This window comes from Oncorhynchus tshawytscha, linkage group LG02, assembly GCF_018296145.1.
Source record: "Oncorhynchus tshawytscha isolate Ot180627B linkage group LG02, Otsh_v2.0, whole genome shotgun sequence".
Lineage (NCBI taxonomy): Eukaryota > Metazoa > Chordata > Actinopteri > Salmoniformes > Salmonidae > Oncorhynchus > Oncorhynchus tshawytscha.
In genome coordinates this window covers 24,841,533-24,862,606 of record NC_056430.1, presented here as the reverse complement: position 1 = coordinate 24,862,606, position 21,074 = coordinate 24,841,533, and the positions used below count along the sequence as shown (strand labels likewise).

General features: G+C 44.4%; 1 protein-coding gene across 2 annotated transcripts in view; it reads left to right on the top strand.

The window, feature by feature from the left end:
• Positions 1-21,074, top strand: part of LOC112219011 (receptor-type tyrosine-protein phosphatase gamma) — a 319,617-nt gene that overhangs the window by 225,080 nt on the left and 73,463 nt on the right. For both annotated transcript variants that reach the window (XM_024380244.2, XM_042295621.1), the window contains exon 5: positions 18,848-18,943. In XM_024380244.2, the coding sequence (XP_024236012.2) occupies positions 18,848-18,943 (96 nt within the window). The remainder of the gene's footprint in view (positions 1-18,847; positions 18,944-21,074) is intronic.

The following is a 21,074-nucleotide window of genomic DNA, read 5'->3' as shown; positions in this document are numbered from 1 at the left end:
TTTTATTTGATGCCACTGCCCATTTAGAACATTAGGGAAATGCTAACCCCCTAGTGATTCCTCAACACATTACCAGAGATGTCTGTCTGGTGATAAGAGTATGAAGAGAGGAGAACCCTCAGACTAAGGCAGACAGGGCTCTCAATTGCAAGGAGATAGACACTCCCCCAGCAACAGAGAAAAACAACCCCATTGACACAAAGCCTGACATATTATTAAAATAAGTACTTGTAGCTGATTATACGCATTAGTGGTGATCATGCCTTCTTCCACTTCCCTTCCTTATCCCCCCTCTTTTTTCCCTAAGTAAATCTAACCACTCTCACTGTGTGTGTGTGTGTGTGTGTGTGTGTGTGTGTGTGTGTGTACGTGGGGCTGTAGCTGAAGCACTTGCTGGTCAAAGTTTTTCTTAGTGGTCCTTGAAGTAGCACTATATTCAATGGAATGAGAGATCATCTGCAATGTAAGAGGCATGTAAGCTCTGACTTCGTAAGGGAGGACATTTCTGTGATGTCATTTCTGTTGGGTGTCAAAGTAAAAAGACAGGAAAATAAACAAGTTAATAGAATGAAAGAAGGATGATTTTAAACATGCTAGTCATATATAACACACTCTGAAAGCCTTTATCAACAGTAGTGGTAGTATGCTTAGTGCTAACAGAGAGACAGACTAAAGCATGTACTGTAGCTGTGGCCAGATGTCCTTGGTGACTGTCACTAACAGACCCTGGTTGGTCTGAGCCCTCTCCTATGAATACTCATGAGGACACTGCTGTCAACACAGAGGAGATTTTCTGCAAAATGCCACTTTCATTTCTTAAAGTCCTCTTGAATGATTTATGTTTACAAGCCTTGCCATTTAGTAATTGTTCTCTAATAAGCTTGTGATTAAGTGGGGGACTGCTGCGTTCCTACCTGCTGTTTTAACTGTAAAACACTGCTTAATATGCAAAGCACAGCCAGGCAGGCATGACGCACAGCTCTCCATCTGTATCCATCACCCACGGTGTGTTACCCTGCTCATACTGTACAACAATCACATCCCCACCCTCAGTCTCTGAATGGATTCCGGAAAGATTTGGCTTCAATGATTTATAAATGAATTATGCATGGAGTATGGACTGAATTTATTTGATTGTAGGAAGCTTAACTTCATCGGGGTCATCTTCAGGATAAATTGAATGCTATAGGAATGAGTTGGTGTATCATGGAAAGGATGACACATCATCACAACAGAACTCAAACTCAGTTTAGCATAATGTCAGAATGACCTCAAATCAGGTTATTGCAGTATCATTCCTTGCAGGGACATCTCTCTGAAACTCTCTGTTTACGGTGTCAGAGAGGAAGTCTTCCCACTTTGTAATATCACACATCTGCTCCCGTGTTCTAAGGTGGTGAGAGGAGAGTGTTCCAGCTTTATTTCTCAATGCCCTCTTGACACCCTGGAGTGATTTCACTGCTCTCTCAGTCTTTCCATTCTGTCCAGCGTAAAGGCTTCCACATGCTTCCCAGCCGAAACACTTCGGAACAGTTTGAGCATATATTATGACGACATTTTGTTATGTTTTTGTTTGTTCAGTTGTTTGGCCACACACATTTTTTTTATTGAGGCAAGCCAAAGTTGTTCGCCGAAAGTCTACGCCCCTTCGACGGTGATTGGTCAACGGTAGGGATTCTTCAGTAGTCTTTGTTGTCATTCAACAAGTGACCATTTTTTAATTTAGAAATACTCTACCAAACATCTAATTTAGATTTAAAATTGCGCGACTAAGATCTCTTCAGCAAAAACATCAAAATCAATGACAGATTTCTTGAGTTATCTTAGATAAATTTGTACTATTTTGAGGAAGTGTTTACTGGCTTAGGCGTCTCAAAATGGACAAACTGTACTTTTGTCCCTTTTTTCTCATTTTTGAAGTGAATGTCTTTTAAGGGAGTATGCGAGCACACTCATTCAGTTCGCCTAGCTGACTTCGGCTAGCCGCCAGCCGAATTGAAGCCTTCTGATGCCTAACCTGGCCTCTTCCTCCTCCTTCCACCACCATTGCCCCCTACTCCTCCTTCTCCTCCATGCTCCTGCCCCTGTCCCCCCCTGTGGGCCTCAGACCAAGATGGGGGGCAAGGTAGATGATGTGCACACTCTCACAGACGCTGAAGGTACTGTATCACAAATAATAGATGTCAGTGATGAATGGAATTTTATTTCCGTCAACCTTTTTGCAGTGGATGAAACAGAAAATGCATTCCTGACCTAAATGACCTTGTGCATAGATATTCATTGTGTATTTTTTCAAGTCTACCGTATGTATGGTAGTACTGTGTACAGTACATTTGTGTCTTGGTGTGTTGATATTTGCAAAAACACAATTGATGGGCAAAGTACCTGCCCTCCATGACACCTACAGCACCCGATTTTACAGGAAGGCCAAAAAGATCATCAAGGACAACAACCACCTGAGCCACTGCCTGTTCACACTGCTATCATCCAGAAGGCGAGGTCGGTACAGGTGCATCAAAGCTGGGACCGAGAGATTGAGAAACAGCTTCTATCTCAAGAACAACAGACTGCTAAACAGCCATCACTAACTCAGAGAGGCTGCTGCCTACATTGAGACCCAATCACTGGACACTTTAATAAATTGATCACTAGTCAATTTAAACAATGCCACTTTAATAATGTTTACATATCTTACATTACTTATATCACATGTATACATTGTATTTATACCATCTATTGCACCTTGCCTATGCCGCTCGGCCATCGCTCATCCATATACTTATATGTACATATTCTCATTCACCCCTTTAGATTTGTGTGTATTAGGTAGTTGTTGGGAATTGTGAGATTACTTGTTAGATATTACTGCACTGTTGGAATTAGAAGCACAAGCATTTCGCAAGCATTTTACTTGCGTTAACATCTGCTAACCATGTGTGTGACCAAAAACATTTGATTTGATTCTCTATCATTTCTAAATTTTTCAGCTCATGTTTTGTCTGTAACTTTTACTTGAGAAGTTTCATATTTGTACCTGGTCCATTTCCCTGTCACCGTGGGCCTAGTGTATCAGCAAGGCTGTCAAATCTTCAGTTGCTACAGGGTTATTTTCCTCCTGTGAGAAACTAGTCAAATTAAGATTTGACGTCTGTGCATAATGACTGGTGCGTTGGTTCTATTTTCGGTGCCTGTAGATACTTAGCACAGTTGGTATAACCTTGCCAGAATGCCCACGCTTTAGTTATGCTCGTTCTGTTGTTAAGGTTACTTCCAGGTCTTGACAACACAGACGCCTATGGTGCTGTGCATGGCTATTTAATGACTTAGGAGATAGGGGATACAGGGGATACAATCAAACAAATATTGATCAAAGTCTATGCCAGGCTAGCTAAAGTTTTAATCTGCTGTCTGTGTAGTGTACAGACAGAGGAAATGAGTGGCATGTCAATCAAAACATGTCAGGGAGAGGAAGGAAGTGTAACAAGATGTCAAATAAAAAATAACAATATACAAAGGGGGGTGCCGGTACAGAGTCAGTGAGCGGGGGCACCGGATAATTGAGGTAGTATGTACATGTAGGTAGAGTTAATTAAAGGGACTATGCATAGATGACAACAGAGTGGCAGTGGTGTGGAGAAGGGAGGGGGGGCAATGTGAATAGTCTAGGTAGCCATTTGACTAGATGTTCATCAGTCTTATGGCTTGGGGGTAGAAGCTGTTTAGAAGCCTCTCGGACCTAGACTTGGCGCTCCGGTACCGCTTCCCATGTGGTAGCAGAGAGAACAGTCTATGACTAGGGTGGCTGGAGTCTTTGCCAAATCTTAGGGCCTTTCTCTGACCCCGTCTGGTATAGAGGTCCTGGATGGCAGGAAGCTTAGCCCTAGGGATGTACTGGGCCGTTTGCACTACCCTCTGTAGTGCCTTGCGGTCGGCGGCCGAGCAGTTGCCATACCAGGCAGTGATGCAACCAGTCAGGATGCTCTTTCGATGGTGCAGCTGTAGAACCTTTTGTGGATCTGAGGACCCATGCCAAATCTTTTCAGTCTCCTGAGGGAGAATAGGTTTTGTCTTGCCCGCTTCACGACTGACATGGTGTGCTTAGACCATGTTAGTTTGTTGGTGATGTGGCCACTTGAAGTTCTCAACCTGCTCCACTGCAGCCCTGTCGATGAGAATGGGGGTGTGCTCGGTCCTCTTTTTCCTGTAGTCCACAATCATCTCCTTTGTCTTGATCACGTTGAGGGAGAGGTTGTTGTCCTGGCACCACACGGCCAGGTCTCTGACCTCTTCCCTATAGGCTGTCTCGTTGTTGTCGGGGATCAGGCCTACCACTGTTGTGTCATCTACAAATTTAATGATGGTGTCTGAGTCGTGCCTGGCCGAGCAGTCATGAGTGAACAGGGAGTACAGGAAGGGGCTGAGCACGCACCCCTGAGGGGCCCCTGTGTTTTGGATCAGCGTGGCGGATGTGTTGTTACCTACCCTTACCACTTGGGGGGTGGCCCGTCAGGAAATCCAAGATCCAGTTGCAGAGGGAGGTGTTTAGTCTCAGGGTCCTTAGCTTATTGATGCGCTTTGAGGGCACTGTGGTGTTGAATGGTGTTTTGTCCAGGTGTGAAAGGGCAGTGTGGAGTGCAATAGAGACTGCATCATCTGTGGATCTGTTGGGGTGGTATGCAAATTGGAGTGGGTCTAGGGTTTCTGAGATGATGGTGTGGATGTGAGCCATGACCAGCCTTTCAAAGCACTTCATGGCTACAGATGTGAGTGCTATAGGTCGGTAATCATTTAGGCAGGTTACCTTAGTGTTCTTCGGCACAGGCACTATGGTGGTCTGCTTAAAACATGTTGGTATTACAGACTCGGACAGAGTCCTGTATTGACGCTTTGCCTGTTTGATGGTTCGTCGGAGGGTATAGCAGGATTTCTTATAAGCTTCCGGATTAGAGTCCCGCTCCTTGAAAGCGGCAGCTCTAGCCTTTAGCTCAGTGCGGATGCTGCCTGTAATCCATGGTTTCTGGTTGGGGTAGGTACGTACGGTCATTGTGGGGACGACGTCATTTGGCTCAAAGAGCGTCCACGGAGGAAATAAAAAACAAATTGATTTATTGTTGAGAGGGTAAAGGATGGAAAAGAAGAGTCAGCTTAGAGATACAGTTTTAGTGGACTCTGAGAGGAGGTTTTAAAGCAAAGTCATAATATTATAATTTTCAACTGTTGGTCTATTTTGTGTTTGATTCACAAAGGAGAAATATTGTGGAGTGGTATTCTCATGTATTGTCATGTTGGGCCTCTCACACTTTTTCTCTTTGTGTCCCTCTTCTTCTCTATTTCTCTTCTATTTGTCTCTCTCTCTCTCCCTCACACACTATTTCTATATCTCTCTCTCTCTCCCTCTCTCTGTCGTTCCCTTTCTTGGCAGCTACATTCCATTAAACCTTCAAAGATAACTGATGACTGCCATGCCAAGCTCCTTTTTTAAATGTATTTCTCTATTTTATTTATGATTGGCCTCCCTCTGGATCGGGAGGCGTGCAATTTCTAACATAATGTTATATTTCCTGGCCTGTCCTCAATGACACCGAAAAACACAGCCATTCTTTAAAAGCCCAATGCTACCTAGAGGGCAAAAATATGTTGTCCCAGTTCTGGGCTAGCTTGATACCATTTTTAATAATCTCGTTGCTGATACAGGCTGCCTTTTGTTTTCTCAAAAGCAATATTTTCCAGATTTTATGAAAAAGCAATACTCCCGAAATTGAAAAAGGAGGGAGTGACATTCTAACATTTCTCATGTAATGTATTTTGGGGTTTTAAGATAGATTTCAAAGGGCTCAACACACCAAACATGTTTAATATCCCAGCTATTGCACTTTCGTCCTGTATTGTATACCTGGCTTTTAAAGCCATTGTAGTGAGGGAGACTTGAGGTAGATTTGGTGCCACAGGTGCCTATGCTACAATTACCTTTTTGATGGACATCCACTTGGGAGAAATAAGCAGAGCCTGGTGGAGTGCACCAATGGAGTGCTCAGCCAGGTACTAAACTCCATGGAGAGCTCTGGTTGTGTGAATCACAGCATCAAAACAACACCTTGATGTGCTCTCTCCCAACTAGGACACAGAGTGGAGCACATCATGTATGTCTGTCATTGGTTCCTTCCCAGCACAAAGGCTTGTGATTCAGCCTCAGATCTTCCATGGTCCCAGAGGGTGATATCACAGAGCCCTTCCCAGTCTTGTTGCACCTCCCCTCTGATGGAACTCTATTCCTCTCAGTATCCACTTCAAAGTGGAAGAACACCGAGGCTACTGTGTTTTTGTTGTCAGACCGAACATTACAAGACTTAGGACGGACACGTGCATGATATATGTGATACATGTGAGCAGATATGCCTCCAAACACATCATATGGAACACAATCTCTTTCGTATACTTTATTATATGGCTTTGAAACCAGTGGTTTATGTATTAGCTCTCTGTCAGCGATCAAGCTCATTAGATATTTGATTAGACTTTTTATCTTGTAGCACTCCGAGTCACTGTTTTCACTCTTTGAAGGAGCGTGTTTGTTTTTGTCAAGCTCAAGTAGGCCACAATCTCTTTCTTAATGAGCCAGATTGTCCACATTAATATTTCAGTCCTATTTGCAGAGACAATACACACACACACATATACACTCCCCTAACAGTGGTGTAATTGCAGACCATGGGAGACTCCCCAGTCTCTATCAGCCTCATTATCTATCTAAACAACTTAAAACTAGGGGACAATTCACAAACACTCTCTTCCCTCTCTTTCACTCTTCCACTCTCTCTTCCACTCTCTTTCCACTCTCTTTCCACTCTCTCTTCCACTCTCTTTCCACTCTCTCTTCCACTCTCTCTTCCCCTCTCTCTTCCACTCTCTCTTCCACTCTCTCTTCCCCTCTCTCTTCCACTCTCTCTTCCCCTCTCTCTTCCACTCTCTTCCCCTCTCTCCCCCTCTCTCTTCCACTCTCTCTATCCACTCTCTCTTCCCCTCTCTCTTCCACTCCCACTTCCCCTCTCTCTTCCCCTCCCTCTTCCCTCTCTCTTCCCCTCCCTCTTCCCCTCTCTTCCACTCTCTCCCCTCATCCTCTTCCCCTCTCTTCCACTCTCTCCCCTCCCTCTTCCCCTCTCTCTTCCCCTCTCTCTTCCCCTCTCTCTTCCCCTCTCTCTTCCCCTCTCTCTTCTCCCTCTCTCTTCCCCTCTCTCCTCCCTTCTCTTCCCCTCTCTCCTCCCTTCTCTTCCCCCTCTCTTTCCCTCCCTCTTCCACTCTCTCTTCCCCTCCCTCTACAGTAGTTTTTTTAGAATTGTTAGTTAGATTCTTCCACTCTCTCTTTCCCTCCCTCTTCCACTCTCTCTTCCACTCTCTATTCCACTCTCTCTTTCCCTCCCTCTTCCACTCCCTCTTCCCTCTCTCTTTCCCTCCCTCTTCCACTCTCTCTTCCACTCTCTATTCCACTCTCTCTTTCCCTCCCTCTTCCAGCCTCTCTCTTTCCCTCCCTCTTCCACTCTCTCTTTCCCTCCCTCTTCCACTCTCTCTTCCACTCTCTATTCCACTCTCTCTTTCCCTCTCTCTTTCCCTCCCTCTTCCACTCTCTCTTCCACTCTCTATTCCACTCTCTCTTTCCCTCCCTCTTCCACTCTCTCTTTCCCTCCCTCTTCCACTCCCTCTTCCCCTCTCTCTTTCCCTCCCTCTTCCACTCTCTCTTTCCCTCCCTCTTCCACTCTCTCTTCCACTCTCTATTCCACTCTCTCTTCCACTCTCTCTTTCCCTCCCTCTTCCACTCCCTCTTCCCCTCTCTCTTTCCCTCCCTCTTCCACTCTCTCTTTCCCTCCCTCTTCCACTCTCTCTTCCACTCTCTATTCCACTCTCTCTTTCCCTCCCTCTTCCACTCTCTCTTTCCCTCCCTCTTCCCTCCCTCTTCCCCCTCTCTTTCCCTCCCTCTTCCACTCTCTCTTCCCTCTCTCTTCCCCTCTCTCTTCCCTCTCTCTTCACTCCCTCTTCCCTCCCTCTTCCACTCTCTCTTCTCTCTATTCTCTTTCCCACTCTCTTCCACTACCTCTTCCCCTCTCTCTTTCCCTCCCTCTTCCACTCTCTCTTCCACTCTCTCTTCCCCTCTCTCTTCCACTCTCTCTTCCACTCTCTCTTCCCCTCTCTCTTCCACTCTCTCTTCCCCTCTCTCTTCCACTCTCTTTCCATCTGTCTCCCCCATTCTTTTGCTCCCTCTTCCCAGCCCTCTTTCTCTGTCTCCTTCCCCTGTTTTACGGGGCCCTGGGCTGACATAGCGTTGTCAGATAAGTAAATGTGATCTTGAATCTCAGCATGCTGGTTGCTGAGTCATCTCAGTGTAGTGCAGGATAGGGAGGAGCTGCCATATACAGAACATACAGTACACACAGGTGCACAACCATGATTAATATTCCTTCTACAGTTTGGCAGATAAATCACACTCAGGCCTCACTGCGTTTTGTCTTTTCAGCATTTAAGCCATGCTCTTGAGTAAACATTCCACCCGTGTATATGGCAGACATGCTTGGTGTAGTTGACATGGCCATGTTCCCCTCTCTTCTTCCTCATTTCCTCTCTTCTCTCTTCAGTCTTTAGGACAGTGGTATTCAAACTTATTAAGCGGGAACCCCATTTTTTCCCCAATAATTTCTGGTGACCCCACCCCAAATCTAATGACACAACCTTAAAACTGGTCAATTTATATTTTTACACCAATAAAGAACCTTCAATTCATAGCATTTTCATCTCTTATCTAAATGAAAGGAAACCAATTCATGTATTTTTAAAATGATCTTTCTCAAAAATGTTTGCATATTTGTCCCATCCCATATTTGTACTCTTAATTTTTTGTTACTAATAAAATAAAAATCTTGTTTTATTTATTTTTCCGACCCCTCTGCACCTCCCCCAGTGGGGTCGCGACCCCGACTTTGAATACCACTGCTTTATAAGCACCATGGCCCCTCTCTCGTTGGGATTCTGAACCTGTGTGGTGTTACTAAAGCAATAAGGCCCAAGAAGGTGTGGTATACCACGGCTATACCACGGCTAAGGGCTGTTCTTTACTACGATACAGCATGGCGTGCCTGGACACAGTTCTTAGCCGTAGTATATTGGTCATATATCACAAACCCCGAGTGGCCTTTTTGCTATTATAAATTAATAATTAGAGCAGTAAAACAAAATGTTTTGTCATACCTGTGGTATATGGTCTAATATACCACGGCTGTCATTCAGAGCTTGAATCACTCAGTTTATAATACCAGTTATATTAAGGCTGTCAAGCGCTATATGCTTGGAACGTGTCCTTAACTGCTCAAACATATTTTTTTCTCTCTCCTGGTGGTCCGTAAAGTCTAAAACATTTTTAGATGTGTCTGTAGGATTCACATGAGGTGCTATCCCCTCTGTCAGGAGCAAAGACTTGAATTGGCTCATTTGTGCTGGAGAAATTGGAAAATTGTGCTGTCTGTGCTGTCTGACACAAGCAGAGGGAGAAAAGGTTGTAGAGATTGAGGGTGGAGAAGAGGGGAGGGAGAACATGTGCGTGCGTGAGTGTGTTGGCTGAATGGATGGGAAATCTTTGGGAAGCGCTCCCCGGGGCTCTGGCCACTCGTTTATCTGCCTCCTTCCTTCACGTTGATGGCTGTTGTTCTAAAGAGATAAAGTGTGGAGGTGGATAAATGCAGCCTGTCAGTCAAAGCTAACAGAGTGAGGGATGGAGGCGCCAGGCCAACCATGGCACTCTCTACCCCCATGAGAAGCCACACAGAGGATCCATAATCATGATACATTAACATGCCACCTGCATAGGTCTCATGATTAATCACATAGACCCGTTAATGTTGGGGTAATGTTTTCCTCGCTCTCATGCAAGATATTAATACAGCTGAAGTCGGAAGTTTACATACACTTAGGTTGGAGTCATTAAAACTCGTTTTTCAACCACTCCACAATTTTTTTGTTAACAAACTATAGTTTTGGCAAGTCAGTTGTGTCATGCACAAAGTAGTTGTCCTAAGTCATTTTTCCAACAATTGTTTACAGACAGATTATTTAACTTATAATTCACTGTATCACAATTCCAGTGGGTCAGAAGTTTACATAGACTAAGTTGACTGTACCTTTAACTTCTTGCGTCGAGCAATCCCGTATCCGGGAGCGTAATCATAGCCTCAAGCTCATTACCATAACGCAACGTTAACTATTCATGAAAATCGCAAATGAAATGAAAGAAATATATTCACTCACAAGCTTAGCCTTTTGTAAGCTGAAGAACACCATCCCAACCGTGAAGCACGGTGGTGGCAGCATCATGTTGTGGGGGTGCTTCACTGCAGGAGGGACTGGTGCACTTCACAAAATAGATGGCATCATAAGGAGGGGAAATGATGTGGATATATTGAAGCAACAGCTCAAGACATCAGTCAGGAAGTTAAAGCTTGGTCGCAAATGGGTCTTCCAAATGGACAATGACCCCAAGCATACTTCCAAAGTTGTGGCAAAATGGCTTAAGAACAACAAAGTCAAGGTATTGGGGTGGCCATCAGAAAGACCCGACCTGAATCCTATACAACATTTGTTGGCAGAACTGAAAAAGTGTGTGCGAGCAAGAAGGCCTACAAACCTGACTCAGTTACACCAGCTCTGTCAGGAGGAATGGGCCAAAATTCACCCAACTTATTGTGGGAAGCTTGTGAAAGGCTACCCGAAACGTTTTTAAAGGCAATGCTACCAAATACTAATTGAGTGTATGTAAACTTCTGACCCACTGGGAATGTGATGAAAGAAATAAAAGCTGAAATAAATCATTCTCTCTACTATTATTCTGACATTTCACATTCTTAAAATAAAGTGGTGATCCTAACTGACCTAAAATAGGGAATGTTTACTAGGATTAAATGTCAGGAATTGTGAAAAACTGAGTTTAAATGTATTTTGCTAAGGTGAATGTAAACTTCCAACTTCAACTGTGTATATATAGAGTACAGAGTCCAGTTGGACCTCTCACTTCAGCAAACAACGGAAAAGAGGGGTGCTCAACAACATGACAACAGTGGAGGATGGCGGGAAGAGCTATAGAAGGACAGACTTATTGTAATGGCTAGAATGGAACCAATGGAATGGAGTCAAACATGGTTTCCATATGTTTGATCTGTTTGATACTGTTCCATTCCAACCATTACAATGAGCCCGTCCTCCTCTAGCTCCTCACACCAGCCTCCACTGAATGACCAAAATCATGAGACGGGCGTACCATGAAAAACTTCCAAAATGAAGAAAGGAATTGGAGCACTCAACAAAAAAAAGCACAAATGTATTTATTTTAGCTCACTTTAATCCATTGTACAGGATGCGAACAGGTGACTGACGTTTTGACGTTAAGCTGACGTCTTCCTCAGAGTGATCTGACCATTGCACTTAGCTCCTATTTGAGACACAACAATGTAAGAAAATAATAATGCTAATATTTCAGTATGTCCTTAGACACTGTGGATCCTAAGGGGATAAACAATGATTTTTCACTGTCCTCGTTTCTATAATGTTGTTGCCTTGATTTTGGGGGTCTCTGTGTCACCGGATTCACAGACACCCAAATATCATCTATGCATGTTTTGAAATGGCCAATTGATTAATGAGACACACTATTTCTCTTATTATTACTATTATTTTGTGCAATAATTTTCCATTTACCTTGCAGCATATTATTATTTTCTGACATTGTTGTGTCTCATTGTGCCACGAGGCTATTTGCAATGGTCACGTCACTCTGAGGAAGACTATCATGTTGAAGTAAGTAACACCCAGATGCAGACAGTGTAGAAGTAAAGAGTTTATTACAACCACAGGGACAGGTCTAATGACAGGTCAAGGCAGGCAGGGGTCAGTAATCCAGGAAGGGTGTAATGGGTCCAGAACGGCAGGTGGTCTCAGGGTCAGGGCAGGTAGAACAGTCAAAACCGGGTAGGACTAGAAAACAGAGGCAGGAGCAGGGAAACAAACGCTGGTAGGTTTTACGAACAAAACTAACTGGCAACAGACAAACAGAGAACACAGGTATAAATATACAGGGGATAATGGGGAAGATGGGTGACACTTGGAGGGGGGTGGAGACAATCACAAAGCCAGGTGAAACAAATCAGGGTGTGACAAAGACGTCAGCTTGACGTCGAAACGTCAGTCACCTGTTAGCATCCTGTACAATGGATTGAAGTGAGCTAAAATAAATCAATCTATGCTTCTTTCTTTTTATACCTCAAAATAGTATTTTTGGATGTTTTTCTCGGTAAGCCCTTTTCATATATAGAGTACAGTAATATTTGTTTTTGTCTTGGTGAACACTTATTTGTGATGTACATACTGTATAGAATAGATGTGGGTGCGTGCATGCTTGATCATTTGGCCCCATGATGGAGTGAAGTTGAATTATTAGAATATCTCGCCTGAATAAGTCAACCTCAGAGTCACTATCACTGTCTCACGACATATACTGACACAAAAACATGTCAGTCACTCTGTGTGATACAAATTATATTTTTTGCTGTGTTTTGTTTGTGCTCATAACAATGTCATAATGTTCCTGGATAGGGCCTTTGTAATTGACGTGGCTATTAGTTATAATCTCAGTGAGGCTCTTCAGTAATTACTGCTCTGCTCTGGGAGTCACCAGTGAGAGGTTGTCCTGAGCTATGGATCCACTCTAAGCCAGGACAATGAGGAAATGAAAACAATGAATTGGTTAACATTGTTAAGACACTGGTCATTATGTGTATCTCCCCGAGCTCAGAGACAGGCTCAAATTATTGGCCAGCCCTTGCCCGAGGCCACCACAGCCCAGGAAGTCAGCTGATTGGCTGTAATGAGTGGTCTGGGTCACTTCCTCTCCCTAGGCCTTTGATGTAAGGGGAGAGGAACTCATCAGAGGAACTCCACCACCCCTGTTCTATTAGTCACAGACGGTGTTGGAGGAGGGGTTATTTTTAGTGGGACCTTGACCGTGACCCTGCTCCAATGGTTAGCATGTTCAAACCATCTCTGACCATCTCCTGGGTTCTGGCTGCTACTCTAACTTTGGGAGATTAGTGATGATGGACCCCTGTGAGGAGTAGCGGGGGCTCCCTTCCTGCATTCTGGGGAAAAGCATGGTTGTTTTGAGTTGAGATGGAGCATGGAGACTTTGCTGTGCACCTACTACCCTGTTTTTAAACTAGAGGAATGGAGAGATGGTGTTACAGACCCCTTAAGGCCATGAAACAAGGCAGATTTCCTCCCCTGTTCTTTTTCTCTAGAGTTATAGTTCTCTTCTACCCAGGTGGTTTTTCCTTGCTGCTGATTTTGGTGTGTAGGTCAGTGCTCCCAGAGTGTTCCCTGCACTGTGTGTGGTGTGTGTGTCATTGTGTCCCAGTCAAGACATTTCTCTCTCTCTCTCTCTCTCTCTCTCTTAGGCATTGTTTTATTAGAATGATCTCTGTGTAGTGGGTGCTTTTCTGCTGACCATGGGAAATTTCGGGGAGAAAAACATTGAGAGAGTGAGAAAGAGAGAGAGAAGAGATACAGCACAGTGAGGGTCTGAATATATCAAGACCCTTCTTTGCTTTCTATCTGGGTGCAGATGATATTCTGTCATGGTTTCCCCTTTTCTACCGGTTACAAAAGTTCTGCAGGGCAGGAATGAAGATTTAGAGAATATATCTTTGTTTATCATTGTATTTCCTTCTGCATCGTCATGCTCCATGACTACCGTTTCTCCCCATCAACTGCTGTACTGTTCCTTGTGTGTTGATATCCCACTGGGCACACACTAGTTGAATCAATGATGTTTCCATGTCATTTCAATGAAATTTCATTGAACCAACGTGAAGTTGACGTTAAATTGACATCTGTGCCCAGTGGGATGTGTGAGCAGACCTGTCCTCTGTAATAGCTCACCGTGACCTTTGTGTTAATAGAGCCTGGGATCACAGCTCTCTCTCTCACACACACACACACACACACACACACAAACACACACACACACACACACACACACACACACACACACACACACACACACACACACACACACACACACACAACACACACACACACACACACACACACACACACACACACACACACACACACACACACACACACACACACACACACACACACACACACACATACAGGAGAGCAGGAGACAGGCCTGCCACAAACCTGCTTGCTCTCTGTAAGCCTGTGCATATTTGTCCAGGCTTTTCTGTGAACTAGGAGAGGAAAATACCTTTCATTTAAACACGTTTGCATTCACTCAGGAATGTCAACAACCAGTCCCCTGGTTCCTTTCTTTGTGTTTGATTATGTGTGTGTAAGCGATCCACGAAATGGAGAGAGAGAGTGTGTCTGTGTGCATGTCTGTATGTCTGTGTGTGTGTATATGTTCCATATTTATTGACTTAATTGCAGCCTGGTATTGAATAATGATGACACAGGGGTGACATCAGTCATTGAAGGGAAAAGAGGATGGCATGGCTGGGACCATAGGGTGTGAGGTCTGTCCTTCGGTGGCATGATATACTGTTGACGCACTGTACCGGATCACACTCGGTGTACTCTGTGTCCAGGACTCCTCCCTCTCACCCCTCTCTATACTGCTGCTAAACCAATGGTCACCAGCCCTAGTCATGGTGTATAATAGGGTGTGCAGGCTTTTGTTCTAGCCCAGCACTAAGAACAGGAGATTCAGTTTAACAAGCTCTTACAACTCTCCAGGATCTCTCATAGCCATGTCAATCACACTATGACCCACAGCACGTAGTGCTCCAGTCAAACATGCAGCACAGTAAACTAAGACCACACACTAATGAAATAGGATCATCCAGGGGTCCAATTGCCCTCTGTGTCTTCCATTGAGTCTTTGTCTAATGTCCATCCTGGTTGCTGAGGTGCTCTAGTATTCTGTGTGCAGTGCGTGAAGGTTGTGTCTTCTTGTCTGAGATGAGTATGGAGAATGTGTCGCCACCCGCCACTTCTCTTCTGGGCTGAATGCAAAGTGACCAGTGATCCACAGCCCTCAATATGCGGAGGTTCAAATATGTAAGACCCTGCCATGCCACCTGCTCTCCCTTATTTAGGAAATGATGTCTCCACTAACTCAGCTAGCACTCTATGCGTGTGTGTGTGTGTGTGTGTGTGTGTGTGTGTGTGTGTGTGTGTGTGTGTGTGTGTGTGTGTGTGTGTGCACACACACACACACAGTACTGTAGAGCTGCAATTCTGCTATTATTGCCATCAATTAACTGACAGAAGAATCTGATGGTAAACACATATTGTACTATGGGCTCAACAGTGGGGTCCAGAATTATTGGATCCCTTGATAAAGATGAGCGGGTTTTTGGCTAAAATATCCTGCTACTTGGTAACGTTCATGATGCCGTTGACCTTAATAACAAGGGCCCCAGGACCAGTGGAAGGAAAATAGTCCCATAACATCAAAGATTCACCACCATATGGGATGAGTTATTCTACGTATGCATTGGGGTATTGAAAACAGGGGATCCAATAATTTTGACCCCTATATTTTAGTGATTTTATTATTACTTCTTAATTAAAATCTCTTTCTCTGAGCAATTATATTAGTTTAAAATAATATCATTTTCCCCCCCAAAAATTGCATACAATTATTTATTTGATACTTATTTGCTCATCTTCATCAAGCCATCCAATCATTTTGGACTCCATAGTATATTAGGAGACCACAGAACTGTTTACGCCTCAAATAGATCAAAGGAGGCTATGCACCCTGCTTTATGTCAGGATTACAGAAGCGTGGAAAATGCAACTGGAATAATATTGACGATGTTGATATTGTGAGAAAATGGATTTTGGCAGGCGCAGAATGTGTTCCCCTACAGCATTTATCTCCACAGCTTTCATGTAAACACACACACTCCAGAAGAAGGGAGCTTCACCTTCACATGATAGACCGTGGGGAATGAGAGAGGGGCCTGACTTGCGTGCGTGTTTGTGTGTGCGTGCGTGCGTGCGTGTGTGTGCAGGTGTGTGTGTCTTGCTACATTGAGGCATTGCATTCAACTTGTCATCTTAAACAATAAGGAGGAAATATATTTCATTCTTGCCAGGCAAATGTACACACATAAACCCTGTAATCCTACAGTGAAGGACCTCACTTCACACACGTCCCACAACCCGCACTTGATTTAGTGATGATACTGATTCTTTGACGCACAGTTGATGATGATGGAGGGTGTGTCGCTGTGGTTCTCTATCATATTAGAGAGAGATGATCCCATCTGAAATACACACACACAGATCCTGGTGATGATGAAGTAGCTGTGTGGTTGTGTATCGTGTTTGAGGAAGCTGGTTCTTCCCTTAACATATTAGGAAATGCTGAAGGCTATCTTTTCCCTGATTAAAGACCCCGATCTCTGAGTAGGACACACGCCCATCCCACCGGATGTGTGTGTGTGTGTGTGTGTGTCTGTGTCTGTGTGTGTGTGTCTGTGTCTGTGTCTGTGTGTGTGCGTCCGTGTGTAGCACATAGACGCAAAATATACCCCTCAGTCATAAATGTCCATGTTTGCGCCGCCTCATTAGCTAGCTTGTGGCGCAATCGGTAGAGGCGCTTGAGGGAGGATGGTCACGTGTGTTTGTGAAGCAGAGATCCCGGGTTTGAGACAGGTATGTGCCGAATCCGGAGGAAGTGGTACTCGCTAAGCAAGCGGTGTGACGTCCTTTACACGTACATGTGTGCATGTGTGAGTGAGCTTTGCCTGCTGCATATCACCATGACAACCGGCCTGATGGAGAGGACCGTGTTGGTTGTGCTATATGTGCGTGTGTGTTTATGAAAGAGAGAGAGATAGAAAGGGGGGATCTAACAAGCTATCTGTACATCCTTCCAGTCTTGAGTGGGCTATTTATACTGATTATGTTAACAGCAGGCTAACTAAGCTACAGTTCTAGGCCTCTATCTGTCTGGATCAGTGTGTCTGTGTCTGAGAGCAGAGTGGATGACTTACAGCCCATATTGACACTGCTCAGCCCTGGAAGGTCCATGTACGGTCCAGGGTGTCTTTATGCAGCTCTATGGGAATAAATAAGCTGTAAATGATCTATAACCAATGTATTACCTTTGTCCTAATTACATATTCTTTTGTAGTACTAGTAGTTTATTTCATTTGTACATGTAGGTCGTACTTGGCAGCTAAAAGCTGAACTGCAGTACACAGCACATACAAGTAAACAAAAAAATAATAGAACATTGCTTGAAATGTAAAACAAGCAAGCATCAAGTCTCTAGCTTCAGAGGGTGCCTGCGTTTGGTGAAGGCATCTACCGGTATTCTGCTGGCAGCCGGCTTGGATGGCAGCTGAGTTGGATGGTAGGGACAGTGTTGGTAATGATGGTGGTGATGGAGTTAGCTCGCTGGAGTTGTTCTCAGACAAGACATTGTTCTCGTCATTCCTCAGCTCTCTCGTAACTACTGGACGACTCCTCCACCATCGATGTGTAGCACCCACTTGGGTGATGCTTCTTCTGCTGCCGATTTGGCTGCTAAAAGCTCACCACACATCAGTCCAACGTATGAAGTCACCCTCAACCAGTGCAGGGCTGTGTATTATTCAAGGATTCAGAGAAACCCCACAGATGAGAGAGGAGTCACAGAGCAGAACACACTCCCATTTATATGTTCTGTGGCTCTGCTGACATAGTCATTAAGGACGCAATTTGGAGATCCAAGCTATTCCTTGAGAGAAGTGGAAGTTTTACAGATGGATCCCTAACTCTTTAATTCTCTCTCCCTGTCTTTCTCTCATGCTCTCTCCCTGTCTTTCTCTCATTCTCTCTCCCTGTCTTTCTCTCATTCTCTCTCCCTGTCTTTCTCTCATTCTCTCTCCCTGTCTTTCTCTCATTCTCTCTCCCTGTCTTTCTCTCATTCTCTCTCCCTGTCTTTCTCTCATCCTCTCTCGCTGTCTTTCTCTCATTCTCTCTCACTGTCTTTCTCTCATTCTCTCTCGCTGTCTTTCTCTCATTCTCTCTCGCTGTCTTTCTCTCATTCTCTCTCGCTGTCTTTCTCTCATTCTCTCTCGCTGTCTTCCTCTCATTCTCTCTCCCTGTCTTTCTCTCATTCTCTCTCCCTGTCTTTCTCTCATCCTCTCTCGCTGTCTTTCTCTCATTCTCTCTCACTGTCTTTCTCTCATTCTCTCCCTGTCTTTCTATCATTCTCTCTCCCTGTCTTTCTGTCATTCTCTCATTCTCCTGTCTTTCTCTCATTCTCTCTCCCTGTCCCATTCTCTCCCTGTCTTTCTCTCATCCTTCTCTCTCTCCTGTCTTTCTCTCATTCTCTCTCCCTGTCTTTCTCTCGTTCTCTCTCCGTCTTTCTCTCGTTCTCTCTCGCTGTCTTTCTCTCATTCTCTCTCGCTGTCTTTCTCTCATTCTCTCCCTGTCTTTCTCTCATTCTCTCTCCCTGTCTTTCTCTCATTCTCTCTCCCTGTCTTTCTATCATTCTCTCTCCCTGTCTTTCTATCATTCTCTCTCCCTGTCTTTCTCTCATTCTCTCTCCCTGTCTTTCTCTCGTTCTCTCTCCCTGTCTTTCTCTCATTCTCTCTCCCTGTCTTTCTCTCGTTCTCTCTCCCTGTCTTTCTCTCATTCTCTCTCCCTGTCTTTCTATCATTCTCTCTCCCTGTCTTTCTCTCATTCTCTCTCCCTGTCTTTCTATCATTCTCTCTCCCTGTCTTTCTCTCATTCTCTCTCCCTGTCTTTCTCTCGTTCTCTCTCCCTGTCTTTCTCTCGTTCTCCCGAATAGATGCAGATCTACATGTATAACTCGGATGACTTTGACAGCCTCAGTGCTGCAATACGTCAGAAGAGGATCATTGCAGTGATGTCGGTCTTCTTTCAGGTGAGAACATTTGTCTTTTATTTTTGGCTTCTCACTCATAGGGTTTTGATATGACCTTATAGAAATCTACATGGCCCATGGAACAACACATTGACTCACTCTAAATCAATGCACATATCAGAAGTGAAACACAACATTACTGTTTTACCATCACTGCTGGGGAAGAAACACATTAATAAGCTTGGAAAATAAATGTGTTTCTTGTGTTGTCCCTGAGCACTGTGTTTATTTACACTGTGTATGACAGTAGTTTTTTTTGGAATTGTTAGTTAGATTACTTGCTCGTTATTACTGCATTGTCGGAACTAGAAGCACAAGCATTTCGCTACACTCGCATTAACATCTGCTAACCATGTGTATGTGACAAATAAAATTTGATTTGATTTGATTTGATTTTATCTGTGCGACTGACTTGGCTGTATTGTCTTAAGTGGAGATATAAGTGTTGGTTGGCCTGCGTGTGTGGGTCTGTTGGGCTAGCAGTGGGCGGGGTCATTGTCAACTCCATGACTCTGAATTGGCAGGATTAAAAGTTCATTTGATGCCATCGATTGCGTAAGTGGGCTTTTACTTGGTCCATTAACTTTCCTTTAATACTCCCTAACACACACCGAGAGACATACACACTCACCAACACATGCACACCAACGCCTGCATAATCCTCCAGTCCTCTTAGGTCCAGATTGGGCATTCTTTACTTGCGTCCACTGAATTACAATGACTGTCTTCCTGCTCTCCCTCTCTCCCTTGCTCTCTCTCTCCATCTCTCTCTCAACCTCTCCCTTGCTCTCTCTCTCTCCATCTCTCTCTCAACCTCTCCCTTTGTCTCTCTCTCTCCCCCTGTCTCTCCTACCAAGCACTGCAAACACCCCCCCCCCACACACACAGACACAAATTTTACTTGAAGAATCAGATAATGCACATCTCATAATATATTTTTTTCTATCTTTGATCTCCTCAAACTCAAACACTTGCTCCTCTCTCAAACAGTAACCTGCACCTGCGTGGGTGGGCGTGTGTAAACGGCATGTGTTAACATGTGGAATACAGAGCACAGGGAAATGGAAAGCCTTAATGGCACACACACAGCTTCAGAACACTTTCCCTAGACCCCTGAAGATAGCAGTCATAACGTTGTCTTTTATAGAGGAGTGTGTGTACCCCTGAACGAGATCACACAGTAATAAACACGTGCAACCACACACACACACACACACACACACACACACACACACACACACACACACACACACACACACACACACACACACACACACACACTCAGTGAACCACCAAACTGATTGTCAGAGAGCCAGTATCTGGCAGGCCTGGAGAGTGGATGTATCCCTCGGGGGTGGTTATCGTGAAGAGGTATCCTGTTAAAAAGTGAGGCATTCCTCTATGGTGATGACTGTAAAGCTCCTCTCCTCTGTCTGCCAAGTTATACATCCCCATCAGGCCGCTTAAAAAACAACAACTAGCTAATAGCAACCTCGCCTGATTACAGACAATAAATCAGTTCACAAAACAACTACAGCAATTTACCAATCAAGTGACCCCTTCAAGGAGTGTCATATTCATGTGTGTGTACTGTGTATATGCTGAGTGTACAAAACATTATGAACTTTCAATGACATAGACTGACCAGGTGAATCCAGGTGAATGTTATGATCCCTAATTGATGTCACTCATTAAATCCACTTCAGGCAGTGTAGATGAAGGGGAGGAGACAGGTTACAGAAGTATTTTTAAGTCTTGAGATAATTGAAACATGGATTGTGTATGTATGTCATACAGAGGGTGAATGGGCAAGACAAAAGATTGAAGTGCCTTTGAACAGAGTTTGGTAGTAGTTGCCAGGTGCACTGGTTAAGAACTACAAGTCTGCTGGGTTTTTCACACTCAACAGTTTCCCGTGTGTATCAGGAATGGTTCACCACCCAAAGGACATCCAGCCAACTTGGCACAATTGTGGAATGCTTTGGAGTCAACATGGGCCAACATCCCTGTGGAACGCTTTCGACACCTTGTCCATGCCCCAACGAATTGAGGCTGTTCTGAGGTTAAAAGGGGATGCAACTCAATTTTAGGAAGTGTTCCACTCAGTGTACATCTGTGTGTGTGTGTGTGT